Below are 18,575 nucleotides of genomic sequence, written 5' to 3'. Positions count from 1 at the left end.
GGCCTCTTATCTTCACTTGGAAGATATGGACAGTTTGCCCACACTGTTATTGAGCAACTCCAGGATCCAGAACATGTCTCTTAGTTTCTCTTCCTTGGAGTGCCGTGGTATAGAGCTCATGTGCCCGAAGTACACAGGAGGTATTTTGGCATTCCACTTCATCCTTGCCATCAAAATTATCTGTCACTATCTAGGAAGTAGTCAGGGAAGAACTTAAACAACTGCTATGCAAAAGACCAATATTCAAACATTACAGAGAGTTTGATTTCCATTTCAGCAAAGATGGATAATATAACCCAGGGTAGCTTGTTTGTTCCTGATCTGCATTAATTTGGCAACAAAATGGTATGGCAGCTACCACAGCATTGCAGCTAGAGCAGCAAGAAAGATACATGCTGATGTGTGCTGCAATATGACGGGACCTTGCCCAGGTCAGCTTGCTGGCAAGACTAGCAATTAGTTTGCATAGTTTGCATTCCTTTCTTTTCACTGCTATTTATATAGTATTTTCCAAATATATGAAAGAAAAATAATAGAATTTGTTGACCTTTCTAATACAGTATACGAAAACTATGTTATGTATGATTCTTTCTCAAGGTTTCACGCAGTAACGGATAATTCTGAAACACTTTGCTTGATGTGTCTCAGTATGTTTCAGATAATTAGCTTTTTCTTAAATTACTGAGATGACTGAAGTGCAGAGTATAGAGAGACTTTGCATGAGACAGATAAAGGAGCTGAAATCCAAATTCATGAGGTCTCGGTTGTGTTTCTCAGTATAGCTTTACCTGCCTTCTTGAGGAAGTGCCTGCCACCAATCCAATGACTGAAACTGCTGCTGTGACAATACTTTAAAGGTCTGTGCAAAATTGCTGTATTCAGTCACCCACACTCACGCTCACTCCCTAGAGCTCTAAGGAAATCCCTTATTTATGTCCAAGACCTTTGTTCCAGCAGCCTCAGGGATATAACCTCTGTGCTCTTGGTGCAGCAAATTAAGATGGTAAATTCTAGCAAGCCCCATCCCACCTCTTTACTCCCATCTAAAATCCATTGAAATGACCATGCAGCTTTCAGAAACTAATTTGACTGTGTGCATCTTGAATAACCATGCTTGCTTCTTGCAAGTAAAACTCTTTTTTGCCACTTTTCTCAAACCAGCCAAGCGTACCTGGCAGTAGGTGCTCTGAATGTTTAGTAAATAGAGAGGCTGAATATTTTTTGTAATTCAGTTGTGCTTGGAAAGGATGAAGTGTTCTGTAGCCTGGAGAGTACGTGTGCATGTGTACGTTTGTATGTAGGTGAGACTGCTGCTCTGAAGTTTTTACAAGGGTTGTTCTTCTAAAGAAAGTCTTGCAAGAAATGAGCTAGAGTTGCCTCGTGCTGTGTGTGGTTTTTGACCTTGCCTGTTTTTTTAAAGGACCAGAGAAAAAGGGCAGATTGAGGAAAGAAACCTAACTTTGCAGTCTGAAGCATCTCACAGGTTTGTTCCACCAGTTCCCAGGGATGTGAAAGCAGGTGAAATAATGTATGGGGCTGCATAGCGGTCTGCATCCAAGCTGTCCCCCAGCAGCTGTGCCATGCTTTGTCTCCAGTGCTGCAGACCTCAGAGATGATGTTTTGAGCCCACCTGAGAGCCAAATTGCCTCAGGAACCAAGGCTGCTTCCAAAGCAGTGTCTGGATCTGTGCTGCTCAAAGCATAGTGCCACCTACACCCTCTGGGCTTCTGTTTCCTGTTCTGGTTTCAGGATAGGTTTCCATGAATGCAGACAAGAGGATCTGCTGATATTTTGAAGTCCATGAGCAGAACAGGGAGCTTACAGAAACATGTGGTCTCTAAGGGACAGCCTTTCATGGCCTGGTCCTGTTAGACCAAGGGAATGGCTTCCCCATTTAAAGTGTTGGGACTGCGCAGAGACAGCAGCTCCACCGATGGAGGATTTACTTTATTACCAGGGCTTGATATTACGTGGGACTTGGCAGGCAAGTGACAGTGTGCGCTGGGAGGTAGAAAAATACTCAGAATAAAATCCTCAGGCAAGTGGTGGGCAGGCTGTCAAGCTGACTGAGTGAACCATAAAAAGAAGCGAGTAGGTGCCTGTTTCCAAACAGCAGTGCCGTATGAATGGCAGCACTCGGGGGAGCCTGTCGCTGGGAGTAGAAAGGGCTGCGAGTGGAAAAGTGTCAGATGGAGAAAAATGGAGATGTATTAAGAATGCATAGAGGAAAGGCCTTGCTGCTCCTGGGGTCGTGCTGTAAAGGGTTAACCCTAACAGGGACGCCTGGGCCTGCCCAGCACAGAGGAAGGCCACAGGGGCTTGGAGAGGCCTTTTCAATGCTGCTGTTTTCTTTTTTTTTTTTTTTTTTTTTTTTTCCTTTGCTGACAAAAGAGTGAGGGATTTTTCAAAGGTATTAGGTAACAAGGCTCCAGACTACACTTCTTCATGCACCAGAGGGTTCATGTTACACAGTTACCTGAAGATAAGCCAGCACTTACCCTCTGTGTCTGCCTATCTCCTTGCAAAAATAGTCATGGTCTTTGGTCTTAAAGTAGATTTTAAAGTTGTAAAATTTATCTGAGTTTTTTTTTTTTTCCTTTTATATCACTCAAAGTTTGCTTCTTTTTCTGTTTCTTGAGAAATGGTTTATTGAAAGAGTGATGTTGTATTTTCCAGCCTGCTGTCCTGAGACATATAAAATCCAAGGGAGATCTGTGAAATTTAAAACCATACCGCAGTCAGAAATTGAGGGGGAAAAAAAAGCCTCCAAAACCTTGTTATTATTTCATAGGTGTTTCTGAGCATGTTGAAAATGCACTGAAAAAAGATTAAGGATTTCAAATCTGCTTTGTCAAACACATTTTCTTGGTTGGTGTCCATCAAAATACTGGTTACAGGGCCATTAAGTGTACTGGAGGCTACTGAAGAAAACTGGTCCTTCTCCTGGAAAGCATCCTGTAGGTTTTAAAGGTCAGGGAATAAGGGCCCTGTCAGATCTTTTCAAGTCACATAATGGTAAAGATGATATAAAAGGAACATCTACTTTAATCATGTTCACTTTTCTGTGAGGCAATACCGTGGTTCCGTGTTAGAAGTAAGTACAGTGCATAGCTTATATAAACGATTATTTCCAGGCTGCTTATTAGAACATACATGCCTAATGATGCAGAACATGCCATTGAATGCTACCAGGCTTTTAAAATAACCTAGCTTTTTTACCAATCTCACTATTTTCTTTTTCATATTAATGTGAATGTCGGGATTAAGTTATTAAAATATTCTGTGTTTTTTTGTTTTTCTTGTTTTTTCTTTTCAGACCAGGGAAAACACAGTTTGCATGTAACATCACTAGACGATGCAGAATGTCTCCGATCTAAGGAGCTGTTTTCGACTCCGAACAGTCACACTCCTAACTCCAAGTCCTCCCGCAACATCCCTCGAAGACATACAGTAGGTGGCCCTCGCAGTTCCAAAGAAATACTGGGAATGCAAACCTCGGAAATGGACAGAAAGAGAGAGGCTTTCCTTGAGCATCTGAAACAGAAATATCCCCATCATGCTACAGCAATAATGGGACACCAGGAGAGACTGAGAGATCAGGTATGAGAGTAAAATTCGTATCTTGCTTTTTGTTAAACAATCCTTTTAACTTCTACAAAAGTGAATGTTACCTCACCATAGAAGGTGAGAATGTAACAAAGCATAAACAGATTTTTTGTTTGATGTAGCTAGAGTTCAGTTTCTCCCTTGAAATCTGAAGAAACAAAAATAATGATCAAACTATTTAATATTACCTTGGAGTTGTTTGTTGAAACTGACATTTTTAGGTGCTTTTAATTTTTTTTGCAATATACAGGGAGAAAGGGATGAAGGTGAGACTCTTGATCTTAGTACATCGCTCTCCAAATACTTTTCACAGCTGAGGGGAAAATATGGAACAGCTGTTAACTTTTGTTACATTTTCAGTATTGGCACCACTACCCAAGAGAAAAGAAAATATCTGAAGACCTTGTCTGTATGCTTTAGCTGGCTCTGTTACCCTTTCATTTGCTTTCTTTTCTATTTTTGAGTCTTTTAATACAGAGTGGATGTATCCACAGGTATCTGCCTCCTCCAAAGTGTCTTGAGATCAACATCAGTCTGCCAGAAGCATACCTTAAGGTGGTTTGCCTTTTGCCTGCCTGCAATTGCTTTTCAGCAGTGAGAAGTAGATTCAGGGTCAGAGAAGACGTGACATGTTGATGTATTTCTCCAAACAGGTGGAGGTTGCTGTCACACTGACCTGAATTCAGGGAACGCCAAGCAAGGGACTGTTCACAGCATGGCTCTGGTTTTGGGTGCAAAGTTAGAGTTTAATCTGTTAAACCTTACAGACAATCTACATTCTATTCCATAATACATTTTTTCAACAAACCAGCAGAATTTAGACTTCGCTCTTAAAAATCACACATCCATTATTCTCAGTTTAACAAATGATCAACAGAATACCTCTTAAAAGTTTTTTTTTCCCCTGATGTTTTGTAGGTATTTCAGCACTGGCAGCAAATTAATTGTAAGTAAGGAATAAAAACAGGTTGGCAAAATATTGTAGTCTGTTACAGGAGTACTTACTGAATTCCTAGCATCTTTTGAAGCCTTTAGAGCCTTTGGAGATCAGAACAGTTGTCACTCGGTACCTCCCCCTTACAACTTCTCTTTGACGGGGTCTCTAGAGATCCCAAGTGCTATCCCTGCTTTGAGCACAACTGCTAGAATCCCGACATACCCTGCTAAAATTGCTGCAAGACTTCAGCTCTAACAAGGATGATCTATTCCTTATTTTTAAAACAGCTTCCCTGCTTTCCTTTGAAAGTCTTGACACCCCCCCCTTATCTCTTTCATGAACTTTAGTGACTGTGTGGAATGTGCTGGGTGGTGGATAAAGATAGCATACAAATTAAATAAAGGGGGTGGGGGTTGAAATTCGGAGATTAGATCTTCTGGAGTCATGTAAATATTTAGTTCCAGTGTTGCAGACACTGCAAACCCAGTTTGAACAGCCTACAGCATTACACCCTACACATTTTGTAATTTGATCCTTTTCTGAAGGCAATAAATTACAGAAGGAATGCAGTAACTGTTCCTGCTATTTGTTTAAAATGTGTCGTCCTTGCTAATTTATTGAGGGTAAAATTATGTGAACGTCTCCTGCTTCTATTTTTTGATGATTGGATATATGTAGGGTATGTAATAAGTGTGAGCTTTAAAACAAAATTACTTTAAGATTATCATTAGAACATCAGACTATCTTTCTTGGGCATGGGAAAGACTGAAGACTCCATCCATTCAGCATAACTTTAAAAAATTGTAAACTGAACTGAAGCCATGTTAAAAACATAAATAAATGTATCCGGTTGATTGTAAGAAATTTGCATAGTTGAAATGTGTCAAATGTCTGACTCATCAGATACAGTAACAGATTGTTATGGTCACAGCCTTGCAGCTCTGAGGTTTTTTTCTTACCATTTGTGTCTATGCTTGCACACCTGTGTGTCTGTATGTGAGTACAGGTAGGAGTATGTGTATACAAATATGTATATATGAATGTATAACGCAGTCTTACTTAGCAGCTTCGTGAAAAAAAAGCAAACATAACTTTGCTTTTAAGAGTGTGTATGTGTGTGTAGCACAGAGACTTCCTTTTTAATTTCCATGTATGTGTATGTATGTGTTTAGCAGTGATACAGAAGACACAAACTGCATACACGTAGTAAGTATGCATGTGTAACATACATACGTCACGTACAAAATTGGTGAGATGTGTGGGAGGACGTGAATTTAAATGTCACTGTTAAAAATAATTTTCTAGGCTGCTTTGCACTCTTCTTGTTTCTCAGCTACTCCAGTATCTGGCATCATTATCCATGGTGGGAATTTCCCCACTGTGAAAGATCTATCAGGGTAGTAGCCAACACGACACTATTTTCTAATCTCTGTGTCAAACAGTGCAGCTGGAACATGAAATATCCCGGTATTTACAGTCAAGAGATTGTCCCTTGGATATCATGTCATTTGTCTTCTAGGTTGCTCTAAACCCTGACAAGTCCATAACCAAAAAAAATGGGCCAGAAAATCAAGATTGGTAATTGTTTCGTTTTTGTGAGCTTTCTTCTCAGGTCTGTTTCAACCATCGTATCTGAGTATAGCAAACTGACCCCTAGTTTGCAGCAAGTAAACATTAGGGGAAAAAAAATGTGTTTGATGTTGTCAGGTCATATTGTATCACCTCTGCCAGCAAGGTCAGCTCTGAACATTGTACGTATCTTCCACTACGTATACTACGTATTAATGGTTTCCTCCAGGCTTCGTTTATTCAGATAAATCCCTCCCTGGATGTGCCTCCTTGGGACCCATTTCTACTCTGATAACCAACCGCAAATCAACAGTACAATCACAGCCAGGTAAAATGTCAGTGAGGATTAGTAATGGTTAGCTAATATGGTGACCTGAAACCTCCCAGCTGTGCACACAGATAGTCTCTTCCCCACCCCACAGGTTTGCCATCCTGCATGTGGTATCCTATCCTGGAAGGAAAAGCTCGTGCAGACAAGGGCTGCCTTTATTTGTGGAAGGGCTTTGGGATATGGTTGCAAGGCAAATAACCTACCGCTGTGTAACAAACCAGGGGGTGCCCCCCAGCCTGGTGGTTTTTCTTCACACCATGCTTTGTCCCTTGCAAGCCAACCCCATGGCTGGGCACCAAAGCACCCTCTACCTGCACACCTGAAGAGACGAGGAACAAAATCCTTTTATTTATATAGGTAATGCAAGCTTTGGCAATAGCTTCGGACACCATGCATCTGCCAGGTCTGCCTGATCTGTGTTGATGAAAGCAAGGCGCTGACAGAATCTCCAGAAAAGCTAGAAAGGAAAAAAAAATAAGAGAAATAGAAAGGTGGTCCTGTGAAGTTCAAGCTAGGGTGGATGGTCTGCCGCTGCGCTCGGGCAGGCTGTGGTCACCCACCCAGGTGGGGTGAGCCTGGTCAGCCCAGGAGAGGGCTGAACAAGTGCAAGAGCGGGGCCAGAAGCTCTGGGGATGAAAAAGAGTTTGCGATTAAGAGGTTAAAAATGCTAACCTTGCCATGGGAGGGGGGTAATCCATGCCGTGAACCTGTTTTACAAGTCACCTCGGTAAGAAAAAAACCTTTCTGAGGGGCAGAGAGCAAAACCGAGCATGGAGAAGTTTTTCTGAGCCAAAGCTTTTGAGCGTGCCTTTAAAAAAAGGAGTTGGAAGATGTTTGCCGCGCATTTCTTTTGTTGTTTAACCAGGGAAACACACTGCAGGACTGCGGGACAGGACAAGGAAGGGTTGTGAATGACTCAGCCTTTCAGCCAGGGCTCTGTGAAGTAAAGATTCATTGGCAAATAAAATCAGATTTCCGTCAACTTTAAAAAAAAGAGGGGGGAAAACCCAACAACCAAACCCTCCTGGTACGTGCGCAATGCCGAGTGCCTAGAAAATGGTGGTGTTTTTTTTTTTGTTGTTGTTGCGTTCAGTTAGGTCTGAACATGACAGGTAACTCTGGCATCTGGGCAGGTGTGGTTAAGGTTTCCGTGGAGATTCATGATGTCATGCTTGATAGAGCATGTCAAGGCAGCTAATTTCACATGTAGATGTTCAAAAAGTCCCATAGGCCAGGAGTGAGCTTTATGCAAATACCAAAGTTACGCTGCAAAAGGGCGAAAGAAAATACGGCTACGAGATGGAGTGCCTCTTACCTGGCAGCTTTCAAGGATTATTACAGACTTCACCATAAATTCAAACTTTTGGAAGTAAAGGAGGAGGATTTCTGACCGTCTCCCTGGCCTCACCTCTGGGATCTCACATTTCGGTAAATAAGTCTTTTCTCTCTCTGCCCCCACTGCAAAAAAAAAAAAAAAAAAAAAAAAGGCTTTTGAAATCGTGGAGTTTGCTTCACCACGTTGCTCCTCCTGGCAGCAGGGCTGAGTCAATAAAGCAACTTTTCTGGCACGGCACATTCCCTTTTCTCTTTCGAAAATGAGTTCTTTATTGAATGAACTGAGAATTCGGAATTATTTGAGAGGTATTGTAAAGTATTATGTTGATTATGTGAATCATGCTGCAAAAATGTCCTAGGTAGTGTTTTGGAGGAGAAACTAAGAATTGAGACACTGTATTTATTTGTAGATTATTGCCAGATGTCTCTCCTTTAACTGTTAAAATAGAATCCTAAAATTACAACAGCTTTTATTCCAGCATTTGAGGTCTGTAAAAATACTGAGGGTTTTAAAAATTTGTTTATTTCTTTATTTTTATAGATCATAGTATCACTTGGTCAAACCGAGTATGTTTTGATATCCTAGGGTAAATCTGAAGCATTTATCAATAGATTGTTCTTGGGCAAAAGTACATCTTTTAAAGGGCAAGCATATTTCAAGGTAAAAGTCTAGCAATAGAAATATTTATAGCTAAAACCAAAAGTTTGTATGGGCAAAAGGTGATATTATCAGTTCCCCTAGAGAGAGAATAAAGTCCCTGTGTTCTTTAGGAACCACTCTTGTGCTTACATCGACCCAGACAGATGAAGTAAACATCAGTACCTGAGGGGTAGTCCCCCCATTGACTTTGCTGTGCTATAACGTGAAGCAGGTTTAGTTTTCTTGGTCCAAATTGCTCAGTTTGGAAGGGGTTAGGTTTAGGTGGGAGGGGGTGGGAGGTGGCAGTCGCTAATGTCCAAGCTTCAGAAGGTGAACAGAGAAAAACCGTAGGCTCTGCCTAAAGGCACCTGAGAAATGTAAGCTTGAAAGAAACTTCAGTTCGGTGTAAATCCTCAGTAGATTTAGTGAGTAAGAAGGCTGCAGAATATTGTAAACACATTATCTAATTCCAGGTGAAAAAACAGTGTATAAAGAATTTCTGACATTCTGAATTGCTTGATCAGGGAAGGTAAAATAAACTTTCTCAGAACCTGTATTGATTATTAAAAATAATGTATTTGAAAGGAGTACGAAGTGAAGAAATCACTAACTAGGGCTTTATTGTTTTGTTTTTCTTTTCATTTTTCTCCTCATGGCTCTTTTGCTTTCACACCCCTAGATTATATCTTGAAACCAAGCCAGTAATGGGAATGTTATAGAATTAATTTCAATTTAGCCTTTCTGTAGAAGCCTGAGTGTTAATTATTTAGTACTAGAATATGTACAAATGGCAACTTATCAAATGAACTGGCATATTTTCCATTTGTTACATTAATGGTGGTTGATGCCATGGAATATGGTAGGGAGAAATTGATTTAGTGTTAATATTGTGTTAATACTTACCTGGTCTGTACTGATAAAGTTAGGAAATGACATTTGATTTTAAGATGTACATCATATTTGTGAAGAATGTAATTTTATTCTGGATATATGTTTCTGCTGATCTTTATTGATAAGAAAGTCCATTTCATTGGATTATGGATTCTCATACTACCTTGCATAATGGGTTATCCAAAAATGCCTATTTTTGTCTGAGAGGTCAGTGCTGTACAGACAGATGTTATTGATATTTCAGCATAGGGTGTAGTTTTTTTGTTGTTGTTGTTGTTGTTTTGTTTTTGTTTTTTTTTTTCAGTAAGATGTTTCAGAAGATTTCTGTGAGCTCTCACTTCTTCTCTGCAGAAGGGTTACTACCTTGCTTCTCAAATGAGAAGACGATTCCCCCTCCTCCCCAGTTAGTCTTTGTAAGCCCCACGGAGCATGTTTGGGAATGAGGGACCCTCCCCAGCATCTGCACATGTCCCCTGTCTCATGTACCATCTGGTGCAACAATTTACTGCTTTCCAGTGCCTCAGTGGTAAGGGCAACTGCTCCTTTTTACATTGTTAAAAGTGCCTAAGTAAAGCCATGAAAATGAACATAGGAAACATGATTGCAAGCTTAAATCTCTGCTGGAATCCAAGCCCTTAGCTTTTGTTTATGGAAGGACGTTAGATGACACGTCCATTTGTTTTGAGTTGAAACATGCTCTTTAGCCCCCAGATAATGCTGTGATTGCGAGATACTTAAAAATAGCTAGATAGATAAATGAACAAAGGGCTGGTTCATTAGGGTTTACTTTGTATTCACTATAAGTGAAAATGGTTGAGGAGGACAAATGTTCCTAGTAGAATGGCTCAGTGGAAAGTCTTTCAACTTTGTATTTTAAAAAAAAGTAAAGCAAAAGTATATATTAAACTACTAGCCCTAAGGTATCTCTTGGTATAAGTGGAGTTTAACTAGAATAATAATAGTCGCTTTGATAAACAAGTTCCTTCATGTATATCAATCAGTTAAAAGTAATAATAATAAAAAAAAAAAAAAAGCTGTTCTTTAAAACAAAACAAAACACAAAAAAAAAAAAAAAAAAAAAAAAAGCTGCAAAAAGGCTAATAAAGCAATTCCTTTTTTTCTTCCCTCCCTCCCCCCATGGAAATCACACACCAGAGCAGTTACTTTGCCCCAACAGGATCAGTAGCTTTTTTTCTGTGGCAACGCCTCTGTATTTTAAGTAACGTGTTGTTTGTAACTCAGAAGTCCAGGGTGGTTGTTCATATGCTTACCTTTGTTCGTGTGAGTTTTGTACATACATTTTTCTAACCTAATTTTATGACAAAGTATTTTTAGAATCCTTTGTATCCGGCTGACTGAATAAAAGCATGCAGTGAGCTTCTTTTAGTAGTTAGATCTAGATCCAATAAAGAATTTAGGACTTAGTTCTCTGTTAAAGCAAAATTCAGGCAGCTTCATTCAAGAGCTACCCATGGAAACCTCTCCCAGTTATTGTAGACACCTGAGATTCCTTAGGTTTCTGAAATTTAAGCTTTTCTGGCAAAAAAATAAAATCCAGAGGTGTTTATAGATGTTTTTGCACATACTCAGTTCAGTCCTGGTGCTTTCTGAACCGCTTTTGTAGGTAACTGCCAAGTGCACAGAAACAGGCAGCAGAGGCTTGTTTGGTGGACGTGGTCTGCACAGGACTAACTCCTTCAGTGGCAGTGGATGGGGGAGCTCTCATCCTGCACAGGGACCTGGCAGTGACCACCACGGTGGGAGAGGCACCTCCTGCCTTCCCTGACCCCATGCCTGAGACCCTTATTCCTCTGGGAAGGCTTGGAAGAATTTGGGATAGGCAAACCCTGCATTTTCCCTTTGAAGTTGAGCCCCTGGGCAATGACGTCTTACAGGGCTCAGTCTCAATAGCTGTGTGGTTAGCTCCTCTGGCCAGCTGCTGAATAAACCTCATTACTGGGCTGCAGAATTGAGCTTCATGCTCTCCCTGGCTGTGAGGACCTTGTGCTCCTTTCTCCTTGACGGCAAAGCTTCAGGAGGCAGTGGTGGAGAAGCCTTGGCCCTGTGCTGCAGAAGCCTGCTTATTAAGGCCTACTGCCCAGAGGTGGAAATGAGGCTGCTGAGCTTCCCTCAGGCCAAGGCAAGTCCAATCTGCTCCTTTACATATCCGGCAGAGGTGGAGTGGTGTATGAATGGTGCTTTGCCACTGCTTCCTTTTCCAGCTCTGCCTTTTAACCAAAGCACCTGAGGTTGCTGTATTTCGTGCCCAGCTCAGAGATGAATGGCACTGGAGACATCCTCAAGAGTGCTTTTACAGGGCTCGGCAGCAACCCCAAAGTTAATTTCAAGCCACTAATTTGCTTGCAAGAGCTCCAGGAGTTAGTGGTGGAAGTGAAGGTGCAGACGTTTTAGGCCTTGCTGTTACTGAGCTGGCCCTTCCCTGTCCCGCGTTGTTCTGGAAGTGTTACGGGAGGTATCAGGATCACTTATTTGGTGGATGGGGAGACTCACAGACGGGTGAAGGTGTTTCACGAGGGCAACAGACCATGAGGGTGGTAGAGCTGAGGTCACAGTGTAGGTTGCCTCGTCCTTGGTCAGGACTTCCTTCTGTGGCCAGTGATCAGCTTCAATGTTTATAAGAATATTTATTGTGTGCCGGGACTTGCAAATGGTTATGAATGTGCTTTGGCTGTTGTCTTTGCAGCTGAATAGACCTATTAGCTTCCCACTGGAAACATTTTTGTGCTCTTTGCACGTTGTCACTTGGGAGGGGAGCACGTATTTATGTCAGTCATTAGCAAAGTAAATGCACCTCTGGACCATTGCTGCTGCATTACAGCATTTTTCAGTTGATTTTCTAACAGAGGCAGATTCCACTGAAGTCACCTGATTAACTTGCTTGGTTTAACCATAATCCCTGTGATTTAAATCTCTTTTCTGGGCTTAAATCAGAGAACAAGAGTAAATAAGACGAGCAAGTCTCTTACGAACATTCCAACTTCCTCTCCCTGCCGGTGAGTTGAGTACACTGGGAGAAAAAGTGCTACAGTTAAAATGGCAGCCAACACCTGTGGCTCTGGCAACATCCACTGAGGTGTGTTTTTAACATTCAGTGAAATTGTGCCAGTTCAGTAAATTCTGAATCAGGTGGTATTAAATTTTGCATCTTGACGCATCAAGCCAACAGAGGGACAACAGAGGGCGAGATTTGTTTTTTGAATATTTGTTTTGAAGGGTCCTTTTTTTTTGTTTGGTTTTCCCTATTAGTTACAACTTTTTGTGCTGTTGTATTTTATGTGGTCTCTTGTGCTATGGATTTTAATGATTCCATGCATTCACATGAAAATTGCTGTCTTACTTAGCACTGAGCATTGCCATTTGTTTAATTTTAGGTTTTCACTATTTGGTTAGTACGGTCACTTAAAAGAAAGAAAAACATGTCTACAAAAAAACAGCTATTAAAGAGAGAAATAGAGAAGCTATTCTGTTGGGTCACATCTGAAATCCACAGAGACCAATGATGTATTTTTGTTAGTGGCTTCTGCCATGGCTTCTTGAGGAGGGTCTTAACAATCTCTCAGGAGGTGGATGGTGGATAATGAGCTGTGCATGTCACAGGCGTTCTGTTCCTTAGTAGTTACAGATTATTTTGTCCCATCGCTTGAGATTTATTTTATCTTTAGAAATGTTATTCAGGTTAGTCGTTAGACTGGATCTTCTTGATACGTGTGAATGTCCAGTCCTGACTCATACTGCTAAGTTTTTGACTTTATTATGTCTTATGACAGTAAATTTCAGAGCTCAACTGAGAAATTTTAAGAATATTTTAACCTTTCGTAGTTTTTAACTTCTCACATTTACATTTAGTAGACCATCTCCATGCTCTTATATTAATTGAATTCAACATAGAATAATTAATTGTAATTCAATCAATTAAATATTTTTTTTCAGTCTGTAGGGAAGAGGTCTGCCTTCTAAGGAAAGAGAAACCTGAGGAAGGCAGCAAGGGAAAGAAGTAAACAGTGAGAAAACAGAGTTAAAACATTTTTTTTTCATATTGAAAAGAAGTTGAGTGATTCTAAATTTTACTTGATATGTTCACTTCCAGAGACACTCACTGCTAGATGAACAAGCAGAAGGCTTTTTCAGTTTGCTCCTATTTTGTTAGTATGTGGGTGTCTAAAGTCTGGAAACAAACTTGCTGTCAATGTCTATGTATGAGCTTTGGGCTTTCTTCCACTGTGCTTTGAAAGCATAATTTTAGCTGCATTTATTCATTTGTGACCCTATTTTTAGTAACACAAAATACCATACATCAGACTGCTGTAATTAGTAATAAATTACTCACAGAAGGAACAAATATTTGACTTTGATTAGAATAAGTAAGAAGAAATGTCATTTATTTGTCTGAATAAATAATTGAATGGCATTGGTTGGTTGATTTAAATAAAAGTAAATAGTGTTTGGAAGCAAGAAGAATTCTTTAACACAGTATAGAAAAACAATTAAAAACATACAGGTAACATAAACACTTCCATTAAAATGTGTGCCTGAAAAACTAGGATATTTATAAAAATCCTTGTTTTGATTTCCTTTTTTTTTTTTTTTTTTTAGGAAAAGCTGTTTGATTTCATATTTTTTAAAATAAATAAAACAAACAAACAATAATTTCAGTTGTTTGTTTTTTTTTTTTCCTTTAAAAAGCACACACCAAAATCTCACAGATGTTCTGGGTTAATTTGACTCTTTTATTCTGCATATTATGCATTCTTTTTTTTATTTATTAAAAAAAAGAAAAAAGAAAAGCTATATCCTATTTAACTTGCTTAATAGCTTTGCAGTCATTGCCATTAAAAAGACAATATTATTATGTCCTAGCTATTTCCTAGGCAGGGATGTGGGTGAACCTCAGTGATCTCTGCACTTGGACTGGAGTCACGGCAGTGTCGCAGGTACCAGTGTTTGGCAGTAACTCCTGGCAGCGTTTCGGGGGTTGTTTTTTTTTTTGCTGAGGATCCCTGTTGTTTCAGCTGGTTTTCAGCTGCTCATCCAAGCTGCCATCTCTTTGGCTAGTGCTGTGTGAGAGCTGGGGTGCAAGCAGGGTGTTGCCTGCAGCCAGCCCCTGGCATGCTGTGATCATCATGCAGCACAGCCTCTGCTCTTACCATCGGTGAGCAGTGTGGTGTCAGTCAAGGGAGAACTTAAATGAAAACATGTGATAGGAACAGCATCAGAAGCTTTCTGGAAATCAGTGCAGAACTTCTCCCTTCTGAACATTGCAAAAGGGTGGGGTGGGGTGGGATGGGGTGAGGAGGAGCAGATCACCAAATGTTTCTCTTGGCCCGAATGCTGCTCATATTCATGTCAGTAAAAATGTTCCTGTCCACTGGAGCAAAGCTGGCTCAAACCCATGGCAGGTTGTCCTACTGATGCTCTGATCCTCTGGTATCAGATGCAAGCATTTAATTTCTGGCTCATGTGCACTTCCCTTTTATTTTATTTTTACCAAGTGTTTTCAGCACCGGATGTTACGGCACGCGTGTCCCTGCTTGGGCAGCCCTTGCACACCTGCTGCTGCTCCTCTGTGGCTCTGGGGCTGATTAAGCAGCCCCCTAATGCCCAGCAGCTGATGGGTACTGCTGCAAGGAAGGGTGCTCTGATCCGGTCCCAAGCAACTGGGTTAATCCCTGGGACCTTACTGCGAGTGGGAGTCAGGTTTCTTCCCCGGGCTGATGAATAACTTTCAGTAACACAAGACCACTGCGGAGGTTGTGTGTGATGCTTGGGTGTTACCGTAGCTTAATTCCACAAGCATTTTCACCGTAGCGTTAACTGTTTGTATTACTTTGATCGTGCTCTTTGCAGAGGTCTTTTTACTGTGTGTGTTTTACCCTCTTTTTTTATTGCTTAATCACGGACTGCTTGGTCTTGGGCATTAATCCTGTCACAAAAAGGTAGTTCTAGCTCAAGTGCAAATGTGTAATCGTGCAATCCCCACCCCTATGCAAGCATGCAACCGTGAGAAACCAGTATTTTTTTGTATGTGAGTCATTCGTACACCCGGATGTCCCAAGAAATTTCCCATCAGAGGAGGCTCTGCTGCAGATGCACACCTGTAGAAAGTCTGCACTGTGCAGAAGGGGGACTCTTGCTGCTCCTGGCTCTGCTGCTTAATGCCGGCGGCACCCTGCTACTGAGGGCATGGATTTTGAGGAGGAGGTTGCCACTCGTGCTCCTGTGGCACAGCCAAGAAGAAAAAGGAGCCTCTCGGGTCTTTGCTGCTCCTCTGGTGCCTCTTCTGTCAGCCAGGTACAGCTCTGATGAGCCAGGGCTTTCCCATGTGGGGCTGGTGTAAGAGTTAATGGAAATTTGTGGATAGGTCAATTTTTTTTAGAAGACTGCTCCTTGTAAGAAGGAACATCCTCAAGTGTTCGTTCTTATTTATCCTATTGTCTGTATGTGTTTCTATGTTGATTTTGAAAGGCACAACGACCTTTAGCATACTGCAGTAGCTGTCAGATGCTCTTGAGGGAGAGATTGAAGGTCTACTGAAGAAAGACTTCCCTTGAACCACATTAACATACAATTTGATTTCATCTCATGGTTTTAAAATTTGTCAGACACTTTCCAAAATACAAGCTGCTTTCTTCTCTAATTATAGAGAGTGTTTATATGTAAGGTTTAATCTATTTATTGGAAGTCTTCCAGGACTCTGGAATAAGTGCTACTTTGTGGGCCTCTTCTGAACTGATGGGGTTAGCAAACAGTAGATATCTATGCTGAAGATACTTGGGCGGTGAAGATGAGTAAATTGTTTTTTTCCCCTCTCATCTCTTGCTTCTGCTGCCTTGTTTTCTGTTGAGATGTCTTTATTCCTCATGCTGTGACAGCAGATATTGCTTTGTTTTGAAGAAACTCTGAACCCACAAGTTCGGTCTTGTTTTTGCATGTCTTCAACCCGTCTCAGAGCTATTTTTCCAAGAATACATGTAGTTCCACTTACAATGTGTTTGACAGATTTATTTGTGACTGTGTTATGTAGGTGAAGCCAATTTGAAATTTAGGAAAAGTTTAAATAATTTATAAAAGGAGAACCAAGAAAATAATAATAATTAAAAAAAAAAAGTTCACAAGTTCTCAAACTTGTGAGAAGCTTCTGCTGGATTGTTACTTTTTAAATGTACTTTTTTGAATTTCTCTCAATTCCTGTTAGCAATGTATTAGTAGAGAGAGAAAGGGTTAGGCTTTTTGTGATGTATCACAGCTATATGATTTTAGCTGTAAAAACTAGGGCAAACAGCTCTGAGTTGATATCAAAAAAAATTTCTGTTTTAGGTGATCCTTCTTTGTGAAGACTGCTTTTCCTAAGGGCACATATAACCTTTCAGATTAGATTTACTTGCTGTGTAGCGTTTTAAACACACCAGACTAAACCAAATGCACAGTAAGACCTACAAAGGTATTGAGGCCGCCTGGCAAAACAAGGGCAGCTTAGATAATCATTCAGTAGCTTATTGTGGTGAGATAACATGGAATTTGAGGTATTTTCTACAGTAAAAGAATTTGTGTTCTTTTGTTCTGTACTCTGCTGCCACTTGTCAGACTACCATGGATACTGCCAAAATGTCTATGTTTTGTCATTGTCTTTCACCTTTTTTTTTTTTTTTTAATATAATTTTAGGATTGCACCATTAGCTTTTGAGAGTAGAATGGCTTTTCTAACTTCCTTTCTCTCTCAAAAAAAAAAAAAAAAAAAGTCAGACAAAAGTTATCAAGCCTTTTAAATGAGGTTTGTCTAGCCACTGCTACTTTGCTTTTGGCTTATCTTCCCTGTGGTTTGAAAACTTACTTGGATGTCTGGGTTCTGTGGTCGTTCAGAGGACTTTTAAAATGCAGTCATCATTTCAAAATGTTCACTTGGCCTTCAAATAGTTTCAGTGATGATAATCACATTTTACTTACCTCAGTGTGTCAAGGACCTGTGTTTGGAAATCTGAGTTTACATATTGTTTGACTGCTTATTTAACTAAAATGGCCAACCTGAGCTCATATTGATCTTTCTGCCAATTCACTAAATTACCTGCATTTATTTGATCAAATTCAGCAAAGCAGCTGAGGCTGGTGGCACTCTGTTACAATCAGAAGATTTAAGCCGTTTTATTTGAAATCCAAGAGTAAGTTGAATAAGAGTTGAAAGTTGAATAAGAGTTGTGAACCAAAGACAACTCTTGATTAGACATGGAAAATATTTTACCTTTTAAATCAAAGGCTGATGACTGGCGCAGGGGTAACAGCATATTGTGATAATGGTATCACAAACGTGGCTCAACAAAAACACAGTTTGTCTCTTACCTCACTAAACTGCCTTGGCTAACAAATACAGGAAGTATTTCCAGTTTTCTTGTTAACAACTGAGACAGGTAAGCAGTCATAGCCATAGCTCTGCTATTTGATCGTTTGAAAGCTGAGGCTCCAAGAAGCATTGCTGAGAACAAATCTGCCCAGCCCCACAGCACATGTGATACCTCTTATCTCTCCTGTCATTTTGTTCTTGTCTAAGATGAGGATCAGCCAGTTGTTTCTCATCTAAGCTCCTGTTTCAGACATACATTAGGCATGATGCTCAAATATCCTCCACAAGAGTGAAGTTAGTTGTCAGCAGTGTACTAAAGGCATTGTTTTTCCCCATTAACTTTCCTAAAAACAACTTGTAAGCATGTGACATGGTGGGTGGTGTGTAGTAACTAAGCTTTTCTTACTGGAAGGTCTCAATAAGTGGGAATGTGGAGACATCAAACTGACTTCACCTTCCCCAGTCAATATCTGGACTAATTGTTGTTTGCTGTAGATGATTTCAAATGCATCTGATTGAATTGTTAGTATGGGTGTTGTTTTTCAGTAGTATTTTTTGAGTGATAATATGTCTGTGATTTGCTTCTGGAAGTCCAAAATGCACTGATCAAAAGAAAAGTGATGCTGAGATCTAGAGACACTGGGGGAGTTGTGCTTCTTTTCCTCTGTTTTATCCAAAAAGACACAATCGAAACAAGTTAATAATTCATCATATTGGAAAAATTCTTAAATAAATATTGTAGTTTGAGCTCTGTTTAACTTGAAGGAGGGCAGCTACTATACCTTCACTTAAAAGAGAGAGATTCCTTCTTATCAGTACGGCTAGTTCTTTCCTGCCAGGTTGTGCTAGACAGAAAGGATATGGGATAAGATCACAGGCCATGTAACAGGGCTTTTCCCCCCATTTTTTGCAA

The 18,575-nt window shown here is 40.3% G+C and overlaps 1 protein-coding gene across 18 annotated transcripts in view; it reads left to right on the top strand.

Annotated features, from left to right (window-relative positions):
- Positions 1-18,575, top strand: part of KIAA1217 — a 373,099-nt gene that overhangs the window by 184,666 nt on the left and 169,858 nt on the right. For 16 of the 18 annotated variants that reach the window (XR_014316991.1, XR_014316992.1, XR_014316993.1 and 13 more), the window contains one exon: positions 3,317-3,600. Coding sequence is in view for 13 of the 18 variants with exons in the window: in XM_082754186.1 (XP_082610312.1) it covers positions 3,317-3,600 (284 nt within the window). In the remaining 5 variants the exon portion in view is untranslated. Of the gene's footprint in view, positions 1-3,316; positions 3,601-7,669; positions 7,872-18,575 lie in introns of those variants that run through there. The other 2 variants (XM_082754170.1, XM_082754171.1) reach the window with 2 other exon arrangements.

This window comes from Aythya marila (genome assembly GCF_965140915.1).
Source record: "Aythya marila genome assembly, chromosome: 2".
In the NCBI taxonomy this organism is placed as follows: domain Eukaryota; kingdom Metazoa; phylum Chordata; class Aves; order Anseriformes; family Anatidae; genus Aythya; species Aythya marila.
This window is presented reverse-complemented; position numbering and strand designations above follow the sequence as displayed.